Below are 18,082 nucleotides of genomic sequence, written 5' to 3'. Positions count from 1 at the left end.
GGAATTCTCAAAGATTTGCCAATCAGCATGCAGTGAGGTTGTTTTTTTTTACACATTCCCCTGCTTAAACCGAGGAAGGCTCTACTTCATCAGCTTAGCATTCAATGAGAGGTTCCAATGGTTTTAGCAAGAACACAGAATCTCTAGGTCACCCCTCTCGTTTGCTTCTGATCAGATGGAAGGGGGGACATGGAAAGCAGTGCTGTATTTTGCATGCCAGCTCCTCCCTACCATGAGGCACTGCAATACTGCAGGTATCTTGAACCTTCAGCAAAATGAATGGCCAGGAGTCCCAAAGCCAATTTTTGGTCAACCTTTAGCACCACACTGGATGCTGATCTGGAGGGTCAGCCTGCCATTTCTTCCCAGATGTCACTCCTGAAGGCCAGAAGAATGCGGGTGTGAGTATGGTTGCACATATATGGTCCTTTGGAAGCCTAGTCAAAAGTGAGTGATTCAAGTCTTACAACTTCAGTGAAAAGATGCTAGGATGTTGCAACACACCATTAGAGAAAGCTAAATGAATATTCTTGCGTATCCTTCACCAATACTTTTGGCCCTGTTGGTGTGTCATGAATACACTGTAAATAGATATCCATTTGAAAATTTTCACTTTTTAATGAGCATCTCAGTCTTCTGAATTAGCACTCACACACTTGCATATGTTTTACAGGTGCTCTTGCTAACGCTCCAAACAATTTAACCATTTCAACAAGGAAGAAAACGAAATGAGGTCTAGCAAAATAGACGTAAGTAAAGCAATTTACAATATGTTCACAGTAATCTGCATTGTATCTTTCCCCCCAAAACCTATCCACTTTTTGCAGCTCCCCCAGTTCCTTCGTTAGATAGGACAGTGTGAACAAGACACACGTTTATACTTCATGATTTGAACACTCCTTGTCATCTATTTATCTATAAACTTATGAAAAATATCCCCATAGGGTATTTCCCTGTGCAATTTCCAGTAACAAAGGGTTAGGAAACCTATAATAAGTCAGTCAGTCAATTAAGCACCATAAGTGAAACTACACATTTGGAAATAGAATAAACTTGGTCAGAGCAAGCAAAAATAATCAGGAAATTAAACTTTTGCTATCAAAAAGGCAATTTTATTCCCTGAAACAAACATCTGATCCTCAATATGGTGCTCATTAGGCACATGAAAACACTCTTTTTTTTCCTATCAAAAACAAAACTGAGTACCCTGGTATAACCAGATTGATGCCAATGAGGATACCTTGTACATGGTTAACAAAAATCTTAACGTTGTGCTCAGTCTTAAATGTTTACTATAGGTACAGACTTTAGTAGAGAGTAATTGTTCAGGCCTATCACGCTGCAATTTTTTTTAAAAAAAACCCTCTTGTGGATTAAATTTTTTAAAGGACTATCTGGATTGCATTGATGAGTTTTGGTAAGACCAGTAGCAAACCGACAATTGTCATGATGAGATATTATGCATTGGGTCTGTTTTGAAGGTGCTTTAGGGCATGAATACAGTAGCTATGATTTGACCATACACTGCTTTGAGTTGACATGCTGGGCTAAGATTAAATAGCAAAAACTTTAGTGGTCAGATTAGAACAGGACATTTAACTGATGTATTCAAACGTCACATTTGTTACCAATTGCTAGCAGACATTAACATAAACGTTATTTTGGGGGGCAAGTGTCACAATTTCAGATATTTTTGATTACATATATATCTGAAATAGAGAATGAATGAACTGGTGCCTTAAAATGTAGGTATTTATAGGTAGGCAGAATTAAATTATTTAAACAATTCTAAGGTAGGTTTCATTCTAATGCTTTCTGATACTGTTTAGAAAAGCATGACATTTTATTTTTGTGGACTAAATGATTACACTCATAGTTAGCAGTCAAAATTTAAAATAGACTGTTTCAGAATTGAAATGGGTAAAACTCCAAATTACACTTCTGGAGACACAGAATTAACAGGACCATTTGTCTACTTGGGAAATTTTGCCCTGTAAAAGAATCAGCAGGGCAAAATTATGAAAGCACTACACTTTGTTTAACAAAGATAAAGTGTGTTTTTCTGCATTTAAAAATAAATGTTTGCTTTTTGGAGTCAGTAAGTATTGTTCAGAACATTAAGTTACAAATGCTATTAAGACTACACTTTGTGAACTAATGCTTTCAATAATACCAGATAGGGGGAACTAGCAATCCAAAATTATTTTCGGGTTTTGATTTTTTTTTAAAAAAAAATTGCAGCATGGCATGAATTTCATTGCCTATTTGTTTAAAATTTCAATAGAAAAACTGTTTTATATAAATATAAACCCATTTTTCATCTGCTTCTCAGAAGTGCTGCTTTGTCAAGAACATCTCCTATGACAGAAACATTTAGTATCTGCCTTAGCTATTCTTGCACTATAGCAGGGGAAGCCATCCAAACAGGTTATAAGTTAGATTGGCATTAGTATACTTTGGGCTGGTTGTGTGTGAGAAATGTTTTGGAGTACTCTGTGGGAAGTGTGCTATGAGTAAATTGTATGATCACATTTAACTGAAGAAAATTAAAGATGTAAGGAGTAAACAGCTTTCAAATTGGGTCCATGCTATATCTGGATACTGGGATAGCCATGAGACTCAAACGGTCACTCTTCTTCTTTTTGTAACTTCGGTTTGGATAGTAACCAGGCTTATAAAAGGTTCCTGTTTCCAAAGATGTTATTGGGGTCCACAAATTGTTTGACAGATTTCAGCATCCCAAAGCCAACATCTGAGATGCTCTCTTTCAGCCAATGCTTCCGTAACTTGCCCACTGGAAGAAAAAAAAAGGAAGGGGGGGGAAGAGTCTTTAATATTCACCATAATAGCAGGAGCCAATCAATCTTGTGACCATGAATGAACAAACACTGGGTGATAAATGCTTTTATTCAGAAATGAGAAATGTTTTGCTTTATTTGATTTATTGAGCCCACCAGACTATCAAGCTCATTAAGCGCGATGTACTCCCAGAGGAAGCCTGTGTTCCACACTGCCTACTCTCTTTACAAAGTATGAAATTTAGATAAAGTTTAGGCCAAGATGGTGCGTCACATTAAAAATTGAATTAAAGCTGCATATATTTTGAACGTTGTGAGCAGGATATATTGAGATACTGCAAAGGAAACCCCAATCCTAGGGCTTACTCTTTTTATATATACAAAAAACGTGTAGGCTTTCATACAAAGAGGCTTTTTAAATGTTGAGCACTTAAACACGCACAAAGTGGATGCAGCTGCAGGAAGTTACTAAAAAAAATAAAAATCTGGCTAACAAGCCAGGAAGCACTTTTCTCACAAAAGTGGATGGTTGAACTTAAGGCTGTCCCCACTGAGCTCAATGGAACTTACACCTGAGTAAACATATATACGATTGTGCTGTTAACTATGTGTACAACAAAGATCGCCACAACAGTTGCCATGACTTTTGTGCGACTTACTATATCCTAGGCAATACGAGTACTAACTCAGTTTTCTGACTTCAATGATAATCTATTTATTCTATTAATTAAAACTATACCCCACCCTTTCTCCCCAAAGAGCCCAAGGGTGACCAATAGCAAGTGATGAAACAATAAAAACAATTCGAATGCAGTTGTGGATCTACAACATTTGAACATAAAAGTACAGATTATTATTAACCATCAGTTGTGTCTTTTAATGGCTGTTAGTTAATTACTTAAGTATTTTAATTATTGACTGGGCAGATACCCATTTGTATCTGCTAGCTTCAACCAGGGCTCCTTTGGGAGGAAGGCCGTGATATAAATGTAACAAACAAGCAAAGGGGCATGATCCATTTGTATAAGGCAATATGCCACAGCACTTGCCTCTTCTACAGATCTGCAACTAAATTCAACCCATTTTGCATGGCCCATTCTACCTAAAGTGTCGTTCAAATAATTAATGATGGGGATTACCAAAGGAGAGCAGAGCATTTTTGTTTCTTCTCTCCGAGGAATACAAACTGTGTTGCAGAGCTGACTGAACAGCGTACGTAGGCTAGGAGAAAAAAAAAAAGCCTGATCTGTTTTCTAAGTGTTTGGCATCAAATTCATACGGCAACCTCAAGCGTATAACCAGCGTGGTTTGGAGAGAGTATGGAAAATGCACGTTTCGTTAGAAAAAGATGGGCGTTTTCCTGCGACCATATTCCTATTCTCTACTTGGCAACACTGACATTCCAAGGACGGCAGAGATCTCTCTCAAGTCCAACCACCCACATTCCAGTATAGAGCTAAAGAGACAATGAATAGTCTATGCTATTATCCGCTATTATCCGTAATATTGTTTCGGCGAAGGTATCCTGTGGTTATGGATGTAATTGTCTCAAGAAGACTGAAAACAACTGGTCCAACAAGATGGAGCACATTAAAGCCACAGCAGGATGTCCGACAGCTAGCCTGGCTGTCTTTCCCCCACCTCCAGTAATAATGCAATTCCACGAGGGACTGAACTGATGTCTCAGCCGCAGCACCAAACAGCCATTGCATATTTAATGAAGTCGCTCACCAAGTGCTTGAAAACAGAAGGTGCTCGGAGTGCATCATTAGTTCTGTCAGAGTGATAATTTACACATCTATCTTGTCACATTTTCTATGCTTTATACTTTTGCAATAATAAATCTAACATACATTTGATTAGCGAACCGGAAAGCCAAGGGGTGTGTGTGTGTGTGTGTGTGTGGAGAAGTGGTACAGCGGACACTGGTGGTCCTTTATGAACGCATTTGATAAAAAAATTAACCCCTTTGTTGCATAAAGGTACAAGCTGCATGTTCTTAGTGCTTACCGCAACTATGGCTAACCAAGGTTTCATTTAAAAAAGGAGCAACACCATTTTGTCTTCCTTGAGGAACAAAGAAAGACTATTTGAATCCGATGGCTATCCGGTGTTTCCGGCCTGCAGGGAGACTTTCTCATTCCTACCTGAACATGCCAAGGATTCTTGCATGCACAGCATGTGCTCTACCACTGAGCTAGAGATACACAAACTTCCTGTCCACCTGGCTGCATAAATCCATGACTTCTCAGTGAATACTTTCTACTAGCGAACTCCCTTGGACCATTCGGGGATATTTGATATGTGATGGCTATTTCACAGATGCAAAGTATCTGTTCATATAGCAGTCACTGAGTGACTGACATACGTAAGTGTCAACCAGCATGAAGGATTCGTGCTGTGTGCTTTTAATCTAGATCTCCTGTCTTGTAGGCTTTTTGCCTGCAAGTCAACCTGTAGCATAGTAATTGGGTATTTTTTGCATTAATTAGTGTAGAGCCTATCATGACTGACAGCCTGCATTTATGCTTATTTGCAGTCCTGGACAGCTATCCACTTGCTTTCACCTGCCTCTTAATATCATTACCTGGTCTGCTCTGATGTCATAGTTAGGTGACTTGAGACTCTAAACTACAACTGCGGGTTGAAAATGCACAACCACCATTTGTTCAATTAACCCATAAATATCACCTAGATGGAGGGCAATGGCTTCTAAACACAACCTTGTGTGCACAAATCAGCTGAGCAATCTGTTCAATGGAAACAGGCACAAAGATGATGAAGTGTAAGACATTTTAATCACTAACAGTATTTGAGAACCTAGAACTTTTGGGAGATTTTTGAGAGCTCTTTCACCGCATGGTGTTTTCCTTCTGGGCACTTATACTCATAATAATCCAGGATCGTCAATGAAAATGTGTTATAACATTCTGCTATGCTTAGCATAATTTGAGGAGTGCAATTCAACATCAAACTCTTCCAATCTGTGCAAGCACTGCGGCTTGCCAGATGTTACAACACACACACACACACACTGTTCTAGGCATTGTCCCAACCCCTTCCCCAAGCCAATTTTGGGAAGGGGCAGGGAGGAGAGGACTATTGCAGAAGCAGAAGTCCTTGCTCAGGGCTTCCACTGATGGGATTGCTTAGGTGAATCCCCAGCACATATCTGCAGACTGGTACCAGCGACTGGCAACACTGAGCAGCCTGTGGCTAGAAATAAGACTTGCTATGCAAGTCTTGGACATGGAAAGGTCTGCAATCCACACTGTTTTTCTGGCATTTTGGAGAATAGTGATGAGGGCATGGAAGGGAAGAAGAAAAAGTGCAGTCTGGCTCTACACGGGAATGTGGAAAATACATCCTAGTCGCCCCTATCAATGAAAATATGCTCCCACTGGACAGAGAGGAGAACATATCAACGCTTGGACCATTGGATGGAAAAAGGTAAGGAGAATTTCGATGAACATTTTGCTTCAAGTCCTCAGTTGACATTGCATATTCATTATGCCATGTTCTCCCTATCATTAGCTCTTGTTGAAGGTTGGCATGAGTTTTAGGTTAAACAAGCTACCTATATACTTAACCTTTTTATTGTTCTTTGTTGGTTTATTTCTGAAGTTTTTTTTTTTGAAGCAACTTCTCTTAAGTGTCTCAAGTTTTGTTTCCACAGCAGGTGGCTAATCCTCAGGAACGTGTCCCTAAGACTGAACAGTTGCTGCATGCGGAAATGGCAACTATTTAAGTTTCTAGAATAAACTCTGCTGTATAAACTATCCAGTCCCTTCCTTAAAACAACAAACACCATGAAGATTGAATTAAACAGGCTTTATATTCCTTATAGCCCCAAGTCTCAGACTACATCTGTTTTGTTTGATACACAAAACCGGAGTTAAAATAGCTCCATTTATCACAACATGATTGTAGGCAGACTAACCAGGCTGTCTGTTTCCAGATAGTGAAAGCAACTGTTATTAATCACAATTATAGGGCAAACACTGAAGAGGAATTGCATCAATATTCTTCCTCACAGAGGAACTAAAAAGCAATGCTGGGAATGTCGTGGGAAGGCCTGAAGGTCAGTAAATAATAAAAATAATTTAAAAAAAGAGGATACAACCAGTTGAATCCTAAACAGTAAACTCCAGGAACATTAAGGAGGAATTTAACACACAATATTAGATCAAATCACCACAGAAGCGCCATTGGCAAAGCGGTGTGTGTGTGTGTGTGTGTGTGAGAGAGAGAGAGAGAGAGAGAGAGAGAGTTTCAAGCTTGTTTCGTCATGTGGTCTACGCCATAGAAGACGATTGCCACCATCGATTTATTAATCGCCTTCTAAACAAGGCGATTTGCAAGATGGAGGGGGAAAGGACCCAATGTGCCGGGATTGTAGCCATTGACTTAATAATTCCTTATACAGTGGTACCTCAGTTTTTGAATGTAATCCCTTCTGGAAGACTGTTCGACTTCCGAAACATTCGAAAACTGAGGGGCAAAGGGCGGTCTGCCAATTCAATAGAGAAAAGTGTGAAAAACAACAGATACGCAGCGGAAGCTGTTCCAACTTCCAAGGCACGTTCGAAAACGGAAGCATTTACTTCCGGGTTTTCAGTGTTCGAAAACTAAAACGTTTGGCAATGGAGACGTCCAAAAACCGAGGTACCACTGTACCCCATTCTAGTAATTCTCCCACACTCACGTTTTTTGCAGCAGTATTGCATGCCATATTTCTATCTCTAGGATCAGGACAGGCAAGACATTTTGCATGTACTTATATATTTATCCTGATTCATAGGATTGTAGAGTTGGAAGGGACCACATGGATCATCCAGTCCAACCCCCTGCAATGCAGGAATCTTTCGCCCAACATGGGGCTCGAACCTACAACCCTGAGATTAAGAGTGTCAGGCTCTACCGACTGAGCTATACTGTTCTCAAACATGTATACAGAAATGCTCTAGACTCACCCAGTTGGGTCTCATTGTGTTTCTGGTGTGTGGTGATCTCTGCTGTAGAGGTCAATGAGACTGCAGGGGCATGACACCCGCGTGGCCTAACCCCAAACTGAATACTGTGGCCTTGGAACAGTCAGTGACGGCTTAGGCAGCTCAGGGTATCCTACTGCCTTCCTTCCAAAAAGCCGTTCCAGATGTATGGCAAGGTCTCCCACTACACCCTTGCCAGTCATATGGACAGCACAGGGTTAATAGAGAACTGTCAGACCACTGGTTTTAGCATATTACAGTTACAATGATGGCATATAGGAAAGGAGGGAGATTAGTGCCAACTAGCTACTGATGCTACCATATCAACTTGTGCTCAGAAACCATTAGGGAGTCCGTGCAGATCCAGAAGCACTGGCTTAATGTGCTTCCTGATGCAAAAAGGTTTTCATCGGCAGCCCCTTGGCTGGGGCACAGGAGAATATTTCTCCTGACAACCATTTAAAACAGGCGTCACCTAGGGTTGGAAGTATCGGTCTAATCACTGTTAGTTTCACAAATGTGTTCAGTCGTATGTCTGCACCAACCCATTTTCTACTACTTAACTGCATCACAACATCTGAAGGTAGCTATGTGTTATGTATCTGGGTATTAGCGCATGAAATGCAAATCAGATCAGCTCGCTTTAAAACATGGACTGAACCAAGCTCAGCATCATCGCAGAAGTTAACCATGTCAAAATCTTGAAAGTCGTGTTCATAAGAAGAAGTCTCCCAAAGCTCTCCTGCAGAACACGAGTAGCACCACAAAGCTACGTTTAACCGCATTATACAAAAATGGGTATCAAACACTGCTATGTAAGTAACTAGAAACATTACCTCCATGATGATGTGACAGGCTTCCTCCATTAGCAAGGATTTCTTCTCTAGCTGACATCTAAAGAATGCAAATAGCTCAATTATTCACTAAGCTCAACGTTGATGTAGCAAGGTCTGGACAATTACACACCTTTCATTCGTTTTAAATACTAGCAAACAAACAATACAATGCAATTGAGATTATTTACACATTCTGCCAAGTTTAGAATCGGGTTGCATATTGCAAAATAGTTGTATTCCACCCTCCTATTGGGGGATAGGTTTCCAATACACCGTTACTGGAAGTCCACATAAATGAAGGAGGTATAACTCCTCTCAAAGGCTGGCAAAAGATAGGAAGCATCTCAACTTGGAATATTGACATATACAGGGTTGGAGCCATCTACAAAAAGGGCTCCTTCTGTTTGTGGAATTGAGGAAGGGTGGGGGGGGGTAGGGGGACAACAATGCCACACTTCTCCTTGCCGACCTTGTTCTGTAGGTTTCCCCAGCTCTCTGGAGCAGCTTCTCGGGGGGGGGGGTAGCAATTGGCAGAAACTGTTCCCCACTTTTCCTGGTGGGAGGATCTCATGAGCGGAACCTCTGACCACAAGGAGTCTGCCTCTAACCTGCAGTTTTACTTATTATAGTGAATGAGTTACTACAGCCAAGTATTACATAACATGAAAGTGATAAATAATTACAATTACCTCTATTTCTTCATAAACGTGAACAGGGTCGCTTAATCCTCTGTAGTTAAAGCCCAAATAGAAATAGACACAGGCGCCAACATCGTAGGTCTGCGTCACCCTGTGATACAAAACTTATTTGTTAGGTCAAGTACCGCACTGTTCTACACATAATAACATAAGCCAAGCCTGCTGGATTAGGCCCATTGAGTTCAGCATCCTGTTCTCACCTGCAAGGTGGACATCAGCATAAGGGCACCCTGTCCATCTGCGATTCCTGGCAACTGGTATTCAGAGGCCCATCGCCTCCTACTATAGAGGCACAACATAGCCATTGTGTCTAGCAGCTGCTGATAACCTTTGCTGAATCCTCTTTCCAAAATATCTAATTGGGTGCCCATCACCTGTAGGAGCAAGCTCCATGATTTAACTATGAACTTGCTTTTATCTTCCAACATTCAGCTTCACCACATGCCCAAGAGTTCTAGTGTTATGAGGGAGAAAAACCTTTCTATATCCGCTTTCTCCATGCGATGTATCATGTTATGAACTGAAATCCCCAGGACCGTTTTGCCCTTGTCTGAACCTTTTCCAACTCTACAATATACTTTTTGAGGTGCAGTGACGAGAAAGGCAAAAAAGCTGCCTCTTAAAAAACTCAACCCACAATTTCATTTTAACACATTAAAATACTCTAGGTGCAATTACTGGGGGTGGGGTGAGGAGTATACCACCACAAGGGGGAGGAGGAGGAGGAGGAGGAGGACTATGCTTGAGGTTTAATTGTACACTCCTGATGAAGACCACTATGGACAATGGGAAATAAATACGAGATCGCTTTACTAGGTAAAAATGGCTACCAGCACAGAAAAAAATGATAAGATGAAGGCACCAATCCTGGCATTGGGTAATGGGAGAGGGTGGATCTACCAGACAGTATGGTCATGGTGTCCCAAAAACAAGATCTGGCCCTTCCCCCCAACCACCTCAAATCAAAAGAATATCTAGACAGCTACTGCCCCTAATTCAGACTGATTACATTCAATTCCATAGGCAGCTGAAATTTAATGTGTCTTACCGACAGGAAACAAAAGGTACAAACTGAACGCCTCTTTCTTTGCATTCTCTTACTATTCTTTCCTTCACATTTCGGCAAAGGTCTAGAACCCTGAAACAAAAAAGAGATTTGTGTGACATTTATATTGCATTTAAGTAGGTTTTTTTGTTTTTGTTTTACAATTTATGTTAAATTGAAGCACATTTTGTTTCGTTAAAAGAAATGATTCTAAGTTTAAGTTTGTTGTGCAATTTTATCTGTCAGAACTGTAAGTTTATAAGTGTTAGGGAGCCAAGGTTAAATTCAGCTTGTTTGCTTTAAAACACTGAATGCCAGAAAAGAATAAAGTTTAGTAGGATTCTAAATGCAATGTTTAGACATACTAACGTTTGCAATGCAAAAAGAAAATGGCTGAGTTTACAGATGAAAAAAAAAATGTAAAAAGTCACATAGCTCTCCAGGACTAATGGGCTGCTCCTGGTAGAGGAAGAGTTTTGAACACAGTGCTGATTTTTTTGGCCAAATTTTCTTGTTTCTCAAAAACATTTCCTTCTTTGTTACAGCTGTGGCATCTATTGCAATATTTTGCCCAACAGCTCACCACTTAGGTTTCCTCTTACAATTATTAATGTAGGTGTATCTACTGCATAATCTGACAAAGCAGCCCCACACCAGGCACCCCCAAACTTCAGCCCTCCAGATGTTTTGGACTACAATTCCCATCATCCCTGACCACTGGTCCTGTTAGCTAGGGATCATGGGAATTGTAGGCCAAAACATCTGGAGGGCCACAGTTTGGGGATGCCTGGTATACAGTATTTCTGCCAAGCTCCTCCTAATATTAATCCTGCAACAGATAACATGGCCCACACTTACTCTGTAAATGCTGCTATACGAGATGTAGATGGCATGGCTTGCAAACTGCTTGCATGGGATGCAAGTATTTAATGTGAACTAAATCTACACTTGTTTTTTTCAAAACTGCGATGATAATGAAGAAAGTCAAAATTACATAATGTACAGTATAGATACAGAGGAGCTTCTCACAAATGGAAGGCCTAATCCAGAAAATTGTGTTTATGTATGTAGGACATGAACACTGTATTTGGAAAATGATAACGGTTAAGAATAATTATGCATGTGGAACATGACGAAGCTTATCTAGATATTATCTGTAAGCCCAACGGCTTCCTAGAATTGTAGAACAATAGGACTAGATTTGGATGGTCTTCGGAAATCCGTTATGTCAGCTGAGAGAAATCAGCTGTTTTCTCAATATATTATTGGATAAAAATCAGTGGCTTGTTTAATTCAACAAAGAACCCTCATGAGAAAGTCTACTGCTAAAGTAGGTCACACATGGCCTGACAAATGTATAATATCACCTTACTAATTTTGGAAAGACCTTAGTGACCCTTTTCATATGGTGCACAGGTTTTACAACTTCAGACAAAGCAAAAACAGAAAATGCACTGATTTTACCTGTCCCAGGGAACAGACGTTTCAAACGATTCTCCTATTATATAATGATCCATGCCCAGGTCCTATAGAGGAGATCATTTGCAGATTAGTACTCCTAAAGTTATATATCTATAGGCCTTGAACCTGCTATTTTGTATAATTACAGAACCCAAAACATTCAAGTGTATTAATATTCTGAGAATATTAATTTGTCAAAGAGACCTAGCGCACTCCCAGGACCTACTGCGTAAATTTGTTTATTCTACCAACTACTTCAAATTGTTATAGTCTTTTCAGCCTTTAGACATCAGGAACGCAGCTGACATCTTATCAGGTCAAGTCGTGGTTGTTTTTTAAATCAGGAAGAGATTTGCCACTGAGAATTTAGTAGGCAGTACCCACAGTCCCCAAAGCAGACTAAGTGATGCGCTGGGCTTTGAGAAGGAGGCGTAAGGCTCTGCCAGGGTCCTAGAGCCCTCCTACCTCCTTCCCCAAACTGAAAATGCATTAACTGGGCCTTGGGAAGGAGGACGACTCTAGGACCCTGTCTTCCCTTCCCCTCTCCTCGATAACAGCGCAATGGTGGGGTCAGATCTGCTGCCAAAAGCAAATGGTCTCACCTCACCTCATTGCTGGCCTGTTCCTGAACAGTAGCTACTGACTTTCATATATCTACCTAGTGAGATGATCAGGCAGGGGCGTAGGGAGCTGCTCTGGCACCCAGAGCAGCAAACCTGATGCGCACCGGGGGGGCGTGGCGTTGCTACGTAGTGACTCTGCGCATGCGCGCTACCTAGTGGGTTGCCGGTGGCTGCGCTCCAGCGCCGGGATCCTCTGCTTGCGGCTGCAGCTTTCGCAGAGCGAGGTTTTTTACCGGGCGGATTGGGAGGCGCCGTTGCCCTGCCGCCCGGTAAAAAGCCTTGCTCTGCAGCTTGCTCGCTCACCTGCTCGGCGCACACTTTGCTTCTACCTGCTCGGGCGGGCCAGGGAGGGGTATCAGGGGCTGCCGCTAACGCCCCTCCCTGGCCTGCCCTCGCCTCTGCCCGCCCGAGCAGGAAGAAGCAAAGTGCGCGGCGAGAAAGCAAGCCGCGGAGCGAGACTTTTTACTGGGCGGTGGGGCTCGGCGGCTTGTGAGTTGCGGGGGGGGGCAGAGTGTCACCCCCCTCCAGGGTGGCTACCAGGGCGGCCCGCCCCCAATGCACGCCCTTGCTACGCCCCTGTGATCAGGGATAGGTAGCTGAGAGATCTTCGTTCAAGCTGTTTTGGGGTGGGGTGGGGGGAGAGAATGTGGATAGACCTGGATTCAAACTTCCTCCCCATCTAATCCTTCCCAAACAACTAAAGCTGACCGATTCATTTGTCATGGGATCGATGTGCATCCTGTAGGCAAAACTCTGCAACTGCACAAATTTTTAGGAAGTGAAACAAGAAAGCAGAGTTGCGCAATATGCATGTTGTTGTTTTGTATATGAAAAAAAGCTCTGAACCATTAAAATATGCAACACCTTTCCCCACCCCCCTTCATTGTCTCCTATACACAACAGCACAGTACATAATGGAAAGTTGAGGTTTTTTTTTAAAAAAATAAGACCTACCCGAAGGTAAGCAATGACAAACGTTAACATGTATCCTCTCTGTCCATTGTCTTCTCCAGCTGCCAGACCACTATAATTTAAGGACAGTAAAATGTCATGATATATCACTTACTCCTATGGCATGAAATGGTTTACAGCAATGTTGTTTCCAATCAAGAATTTAGGCAGGTAAATTAAGTTCCGTTTAAAATGCCCCGTTTTAACTGACTTCATGGAAGCTGCTCTGGGAGCCATTTTGGCTGAAGACTGGGGTATAAATGCTCTAAATAAATACATATACATACAATATAAATACAGTAGCAGTGGCAGGACAGCCTTAACTCATTTCCTCTGAAGAAAAAGTAAAATACAAGGCGTGTAGGAACAACATATCAAAGTGACAGGCAGTCATATCTCATTTACTTTTATTATTTTAAAATTCAAGTAGTCACTTCTACCCTTCTGGTTCTTGTTAGTTTGCTAGGTTTAAATAACGGGCAAATCTAATCTAGATTTTGTCCAGCTTCCCTTCATAATCCTAATTTAGTTTTAAAACTAGAGCTCAGGCCTTTTGGAGATCCAAAAGATCCACAAGAGGGAGAGATTTCTGCTACCTGGCAGTATGAAATAAGACTACCTATCTTCCTTCTTTCTTTCTTTCTTTCTTTGGCGATCACTCATAGCTGAGTAAGATTGTCTTCCATAAACATGGTTTTAACAATGACTCCGTAAGTGACTGTGGAGGCCAATTCTGGATCCACACATCCTTCCACAGTGGGGACATTGGTTTCCGGGCGGGAGTTGATTGTGGTGTGGATTTGCCAAGCGTGCCCTCCTCTTAGCATGTTTCTCCCTTGCGTCCTGAGTTCGAGTGTCTTCAAAGTCTATGACACCTTTGGTAAAGGCTGTTCTCTAATTGGAGCGCTCGCAGGCAATTGTTGGTGTTATATTACAATTTTTTTTGCCTTGAGACAGTCTTTAAACCTCTTTTGTTGACCACCAAGCATTTTGGTTTCCCTGCGAATGTCCCGGCCCTCAAACACCCTGCACTTCGATCGGGAGAAAGCCACACTCGCAGAGCTCAGGCAATGCTGGATTTCAGCATCAATGTTGGCCCTTGTGGAAAGATAACTGCCCAGGGAGAAGTGATCGGCATTTTCCAATGTTACATCACTGAGTTGCATTTGTGGCACTGCAGAGGGGTTATTTTGTAATTGTTGGTGCAGCACTTTGGTTTTTGGGATGCTGAGTGATAGGCCAAGATTTTTGTTAAGTTTCTGCAAAGATATTTAGGATGGTTTGGAGGTCATCCTCTGAGCGTGCACACAGTACGTTGTCATCAGCATACTGAAGCTCTATGATGGAGTTACGGTAACCTTACTCTTTGCTTTCAGTCTGCTCAGATATAGCAGCGTGTGATAGAAATGTGAGAGAAATGTCCTCTATTTTCAGCGGCATTTTCTTTTCTTTACGAGCTTTTCTCAAATACCAAATGGTAATGAATGAAAAACAGCATGCAGCTTCAACTCAGACTCAGGGGCCAAGGAGAACACTTCTATGCAAACAGCATGTAAGCATGGTGTTTGTTACATACCTGTCTCCCTCAAGTGAGCCCCCCCCCCAATGAAAACCGAAATGGCAGCTTAGCCTGGTTGTGCTGCTGACTATATAGACACTTCACCTGTAAGCTGACGGTTTCACTGGCACATTTGAGGCAGAGAAAACTCTGAAACCCAACCGGGCATGTGCAGCCCAGCAGTGTTCTAGCTAGCCATGGGCAACAGCTGACACCTGGGGCAACTTGGTGGGGTATTCTTGGGTAAGCTGACAACACTTCATCCCCTTGTTCTTCTGGCAGAAGAGCAAAGAGGCAGCAAGTACGAGGAAAACACCCTCTAGGTGGAACAAGCTGAGTTTTGGGGTTAGTAGCCACAACAGCTAATAGTGGCTGTCTGTTCCAGTTCTCGTCGTCTTCTAGCTTCAAGGCTAGCAAACAGAAGAAAAGGATGATGGGGCAGAGATGTTTGACCAAGAATGCAGGACAGCTCCTACTTTTTAAGCTGCCAGGCTATCCTGTAATTGCTTAATGTTCACAAAGTGTCTATCTAATACTTCAGAAGGTGTTTTACTTCTGTCCCCTATCAGCCTGCCCCTGAAAGGACATTTTGGTGAGAATGGGAGGTTGAGCGTTGTAACATGTCACTCAGATATTAGGTTAGTGAACCTGTAATGCAGAACATTTGCAAAGTGTCTGTTTTCCCCCATTAAACACAGTGATCTAAGTAATAATTTGCTTAAATGGGAAATAAAGTTGTGGCCCAGACAAATATCTTCACCGTGGTTTCATTGATTAGTCCTGTAATCAATCAAACCAGATGGACACAAACCACCCTATCATTACTCAGCTTGTTATTAAAGTGAAATGTTTTCTGTTCCTTTGTAACAGCACAGAGCAATCAGTGACAGGAGGTGGGATACATATAATTAATCAAGTTCTGTTGATTAAATGCAATTTCCTTTTTAAAACAGGCTGGCCTGAGTCATGGCTTTAGTCAATATTGCACAGTATTAAGGTATAATGCTCAAAACAATGCTCTCCTTCAGTGCGTTAAGATTTGTTTGTTTAGTGTCACAAAAGTCCCTTTGGTTGTGTGTGCTACAGAGAAAAGGAAATAGCCATGACCTCAACTGGACTATGGCAAAATGTATTCAATTTCGTATCACAGTTAAGTCCCTACAAACATTTGTGCTCAAGCAAATTCAAATGACTTGTGTTTTCAGGTACATTTTTATGCACTAACCTCTTAGTTAATGTCTACAATTTCATTCTCACTTTCCAAAATGGTTTTGTAGTATTGAAAAATGCATGATACCTCATGATTTCCATAAAATTGCATAAAAGGCCTCTGGTTTTCAGCTCTACATAGATTTTGGAATTTTCAACACATTGCTTAAAACTATTACGATATGAAGGTTTCATACCCAAATTTTGCGGCAATATCATAAACTTGCTTTTCATGCTGAAGAACCTTCTCTCTGTCTCCCTCAAAAAGCAAGGTAGCAACACATAGCACATTGGGATCAAATCCTTTGAACTGTGGAAAGACAGGCATCTCCATTATATGAAGGTAGTACAGCAAGATACTATTTGTTCATATTGTTCTACCATTTTAAGTCATTTACAATATATTCATTTTCATAACTTATTTTGACCACGGTACAACTCTTCTAAAGCAGATTCACAAGCATTTTAGCATAAACAAGAGGCATATTTCAAGGTAACATGGTACATATTTAAAAGTGTGATCATTAAGAGAAACACTCAAGGATGCCGTCAGGAGAACCAATCTGAACATTCACTTTTACAAACGCAAGCAGGAGAAAAAAGTGCAACTGAAGTGTTGTAAAGCATCCATTATTCTCTATTCTGTAACCATTTACAACTACAGCCATGTGGATGTTTCTGAGTTTCAGAGAATAAGTGAATCTTTATTCTCTGAACATGAAATTTCATTTTGAAACTTTCCGAGTTCAACAAGCTTCTCTTGCTAAAATTATGGATGATAGAGAATTAACATGGCGGCATCAAGATTAGTGGAAGCAGCCTATTGGCATGTATGGTTTCACTTTTTTCCTCCCCCGCCACTAATGGTAGAGGCCAACAAGTCAATGAAGAGATGTCTTGCACACTCAAAGATATTTCTCATTCAGATAAATGTAGGAACTCTGCCATGAGAAGTTCTCTCCTCTCTTCCCCACCTGTGCTGTGCTACTACTCTCAACTAAAACAGCTGGCAGGTGCTGTTCTGCCATTTCCACCCTTAGACTGCACTAGTGTAGACATTCAAGCACACTTTTTTTTTTAATCCAGGTGTGGAGGAAGAAGATAAAACCTAACATGCAATTTTATACAGTGTGCTTTTGCAGGCATGTGTGTCCAAAGCTTTTAGAATCTGAATTAATTAGAGGCCGAGGACAAAAATTAAATACCTTTGTGATGTAGAATTTTTTCAACCCGTCCAGAAGCGATGTAAAAATTGAAGAAACCTGTGGTTTAAGAGCATGTCCTTGGCAAGAGTTAGGAAAAAGGAAAAAAATGTAAGACAACTATATTAATGGAGTTCAGAATTTTATTTGGAAACGCGACTGAAAAGCTGGAGCTTAAAGTTTTTTATTAGTAAGTGCTCCAGTTCTTAGCAAAATAAACTTACGACTAACACTGTTGCAAGGGGTTTATGGGAACCCTGCACATGTTTAGGCATAGATGCAAGAAATCTGAAAACTCGGTGAAATCTGTAAAGTCTAACTCTTTGCCTGCTTACAAAAGTACGTCAAAATAGGAGTCTTTGTGATTCTCTTTCCTACAGAATGACTACCTCTGCACCGCAGAGAACAGGCGTATTTGCTACTCCACAGTCCCCTGTCCCTAAAGTCAGGTAGATTCCCTATTTTTGTTTGTCTAGAAGCAACTTGTATATTCATGCATTCAAAAGTTAATTTGGCTGTTTATTTTACAGATTACAAACACACACACCGATGGGTGAAATCTAGTGCTGAAGTTCTGTTTGTGGATCAGCTTTTCATCTAGTGGAGACATTCACGTAAGAAAAGGAGAGTAGATTTTTCACAACTACTTCTGTAACAATCTTACACTTTGATTCAATGCTGAAGTGCTAGGAGATATTTACCTAGTCTCA

The 18,082-nt window shown here is 41.2% G+C and overlaps 1 protein-coding gene across 2 annotated transcripts in view; it reads right to left on the bottom strand.

The window, feature by feature from the left end:
• Positions 1-38: 38 nt before the first annotated feature.
• Positions 39-18,082, bottom strand: part of AGPS (alkylglycerone phosphate synthase) — a 52,460-nt gene continuing 34,416 nt past the window's right edge. For both annotated transcript variants that reach the window (XM_035134601.3, XM_088660383.1), the window contains exons 13-20: positions 17,376-17,452; positions 16,368-16,480; positions 13,407-13,476; positions 11,833-11,894; positions 10,372-10,461; positions 9,315-9,414; positions 8,626-8,683; positions 39-2,794 (exon numbers count right to left, since the gene is read on the bottom strand). In XM_035134601.3, coding sequence (XP_034990492.1) covers positions 2,673-2,794; positions 8,626-8,683; positions 9,315-9,414; positions 10,372-10,461; positions 11,833-11,894; positions 13,407-13,476; positions 16,368-16,480; positions 17,376-17,452 — 692 coding nt within the window. In that variant the 3' untranslated portion in view covers positions 39-2,672. The remainder of the gene's footprint in view (positions 2,795-8,625; positions 8,684-9,314; positions 9,415-10,371; positions 10,462-11,832; positions 11,895-13,406; positions 13,477-16,367; positions 16,481-17,375; positions 17,453-18,082) is intronic.

This window comes from Zootoca vivipara, chromosome 1 (genome assembly GCF_965207765.1).
Source record: "Zootoca vivipara chromosome 1, rZooViv2.hap1.1, whole genome shotgun sequence".
Lineage (NCBI taxonomy): Eukaryota > Metazoa > Chordata > Lepidosauria > Squamata > Lacertidae > Zootoca > Zootoca vivipara.
The sequence above is the reverse complement of the archived record's forward strand: the minus strand, read 5'-3'. Positions and strand labels throughout refer to the sequence as shown.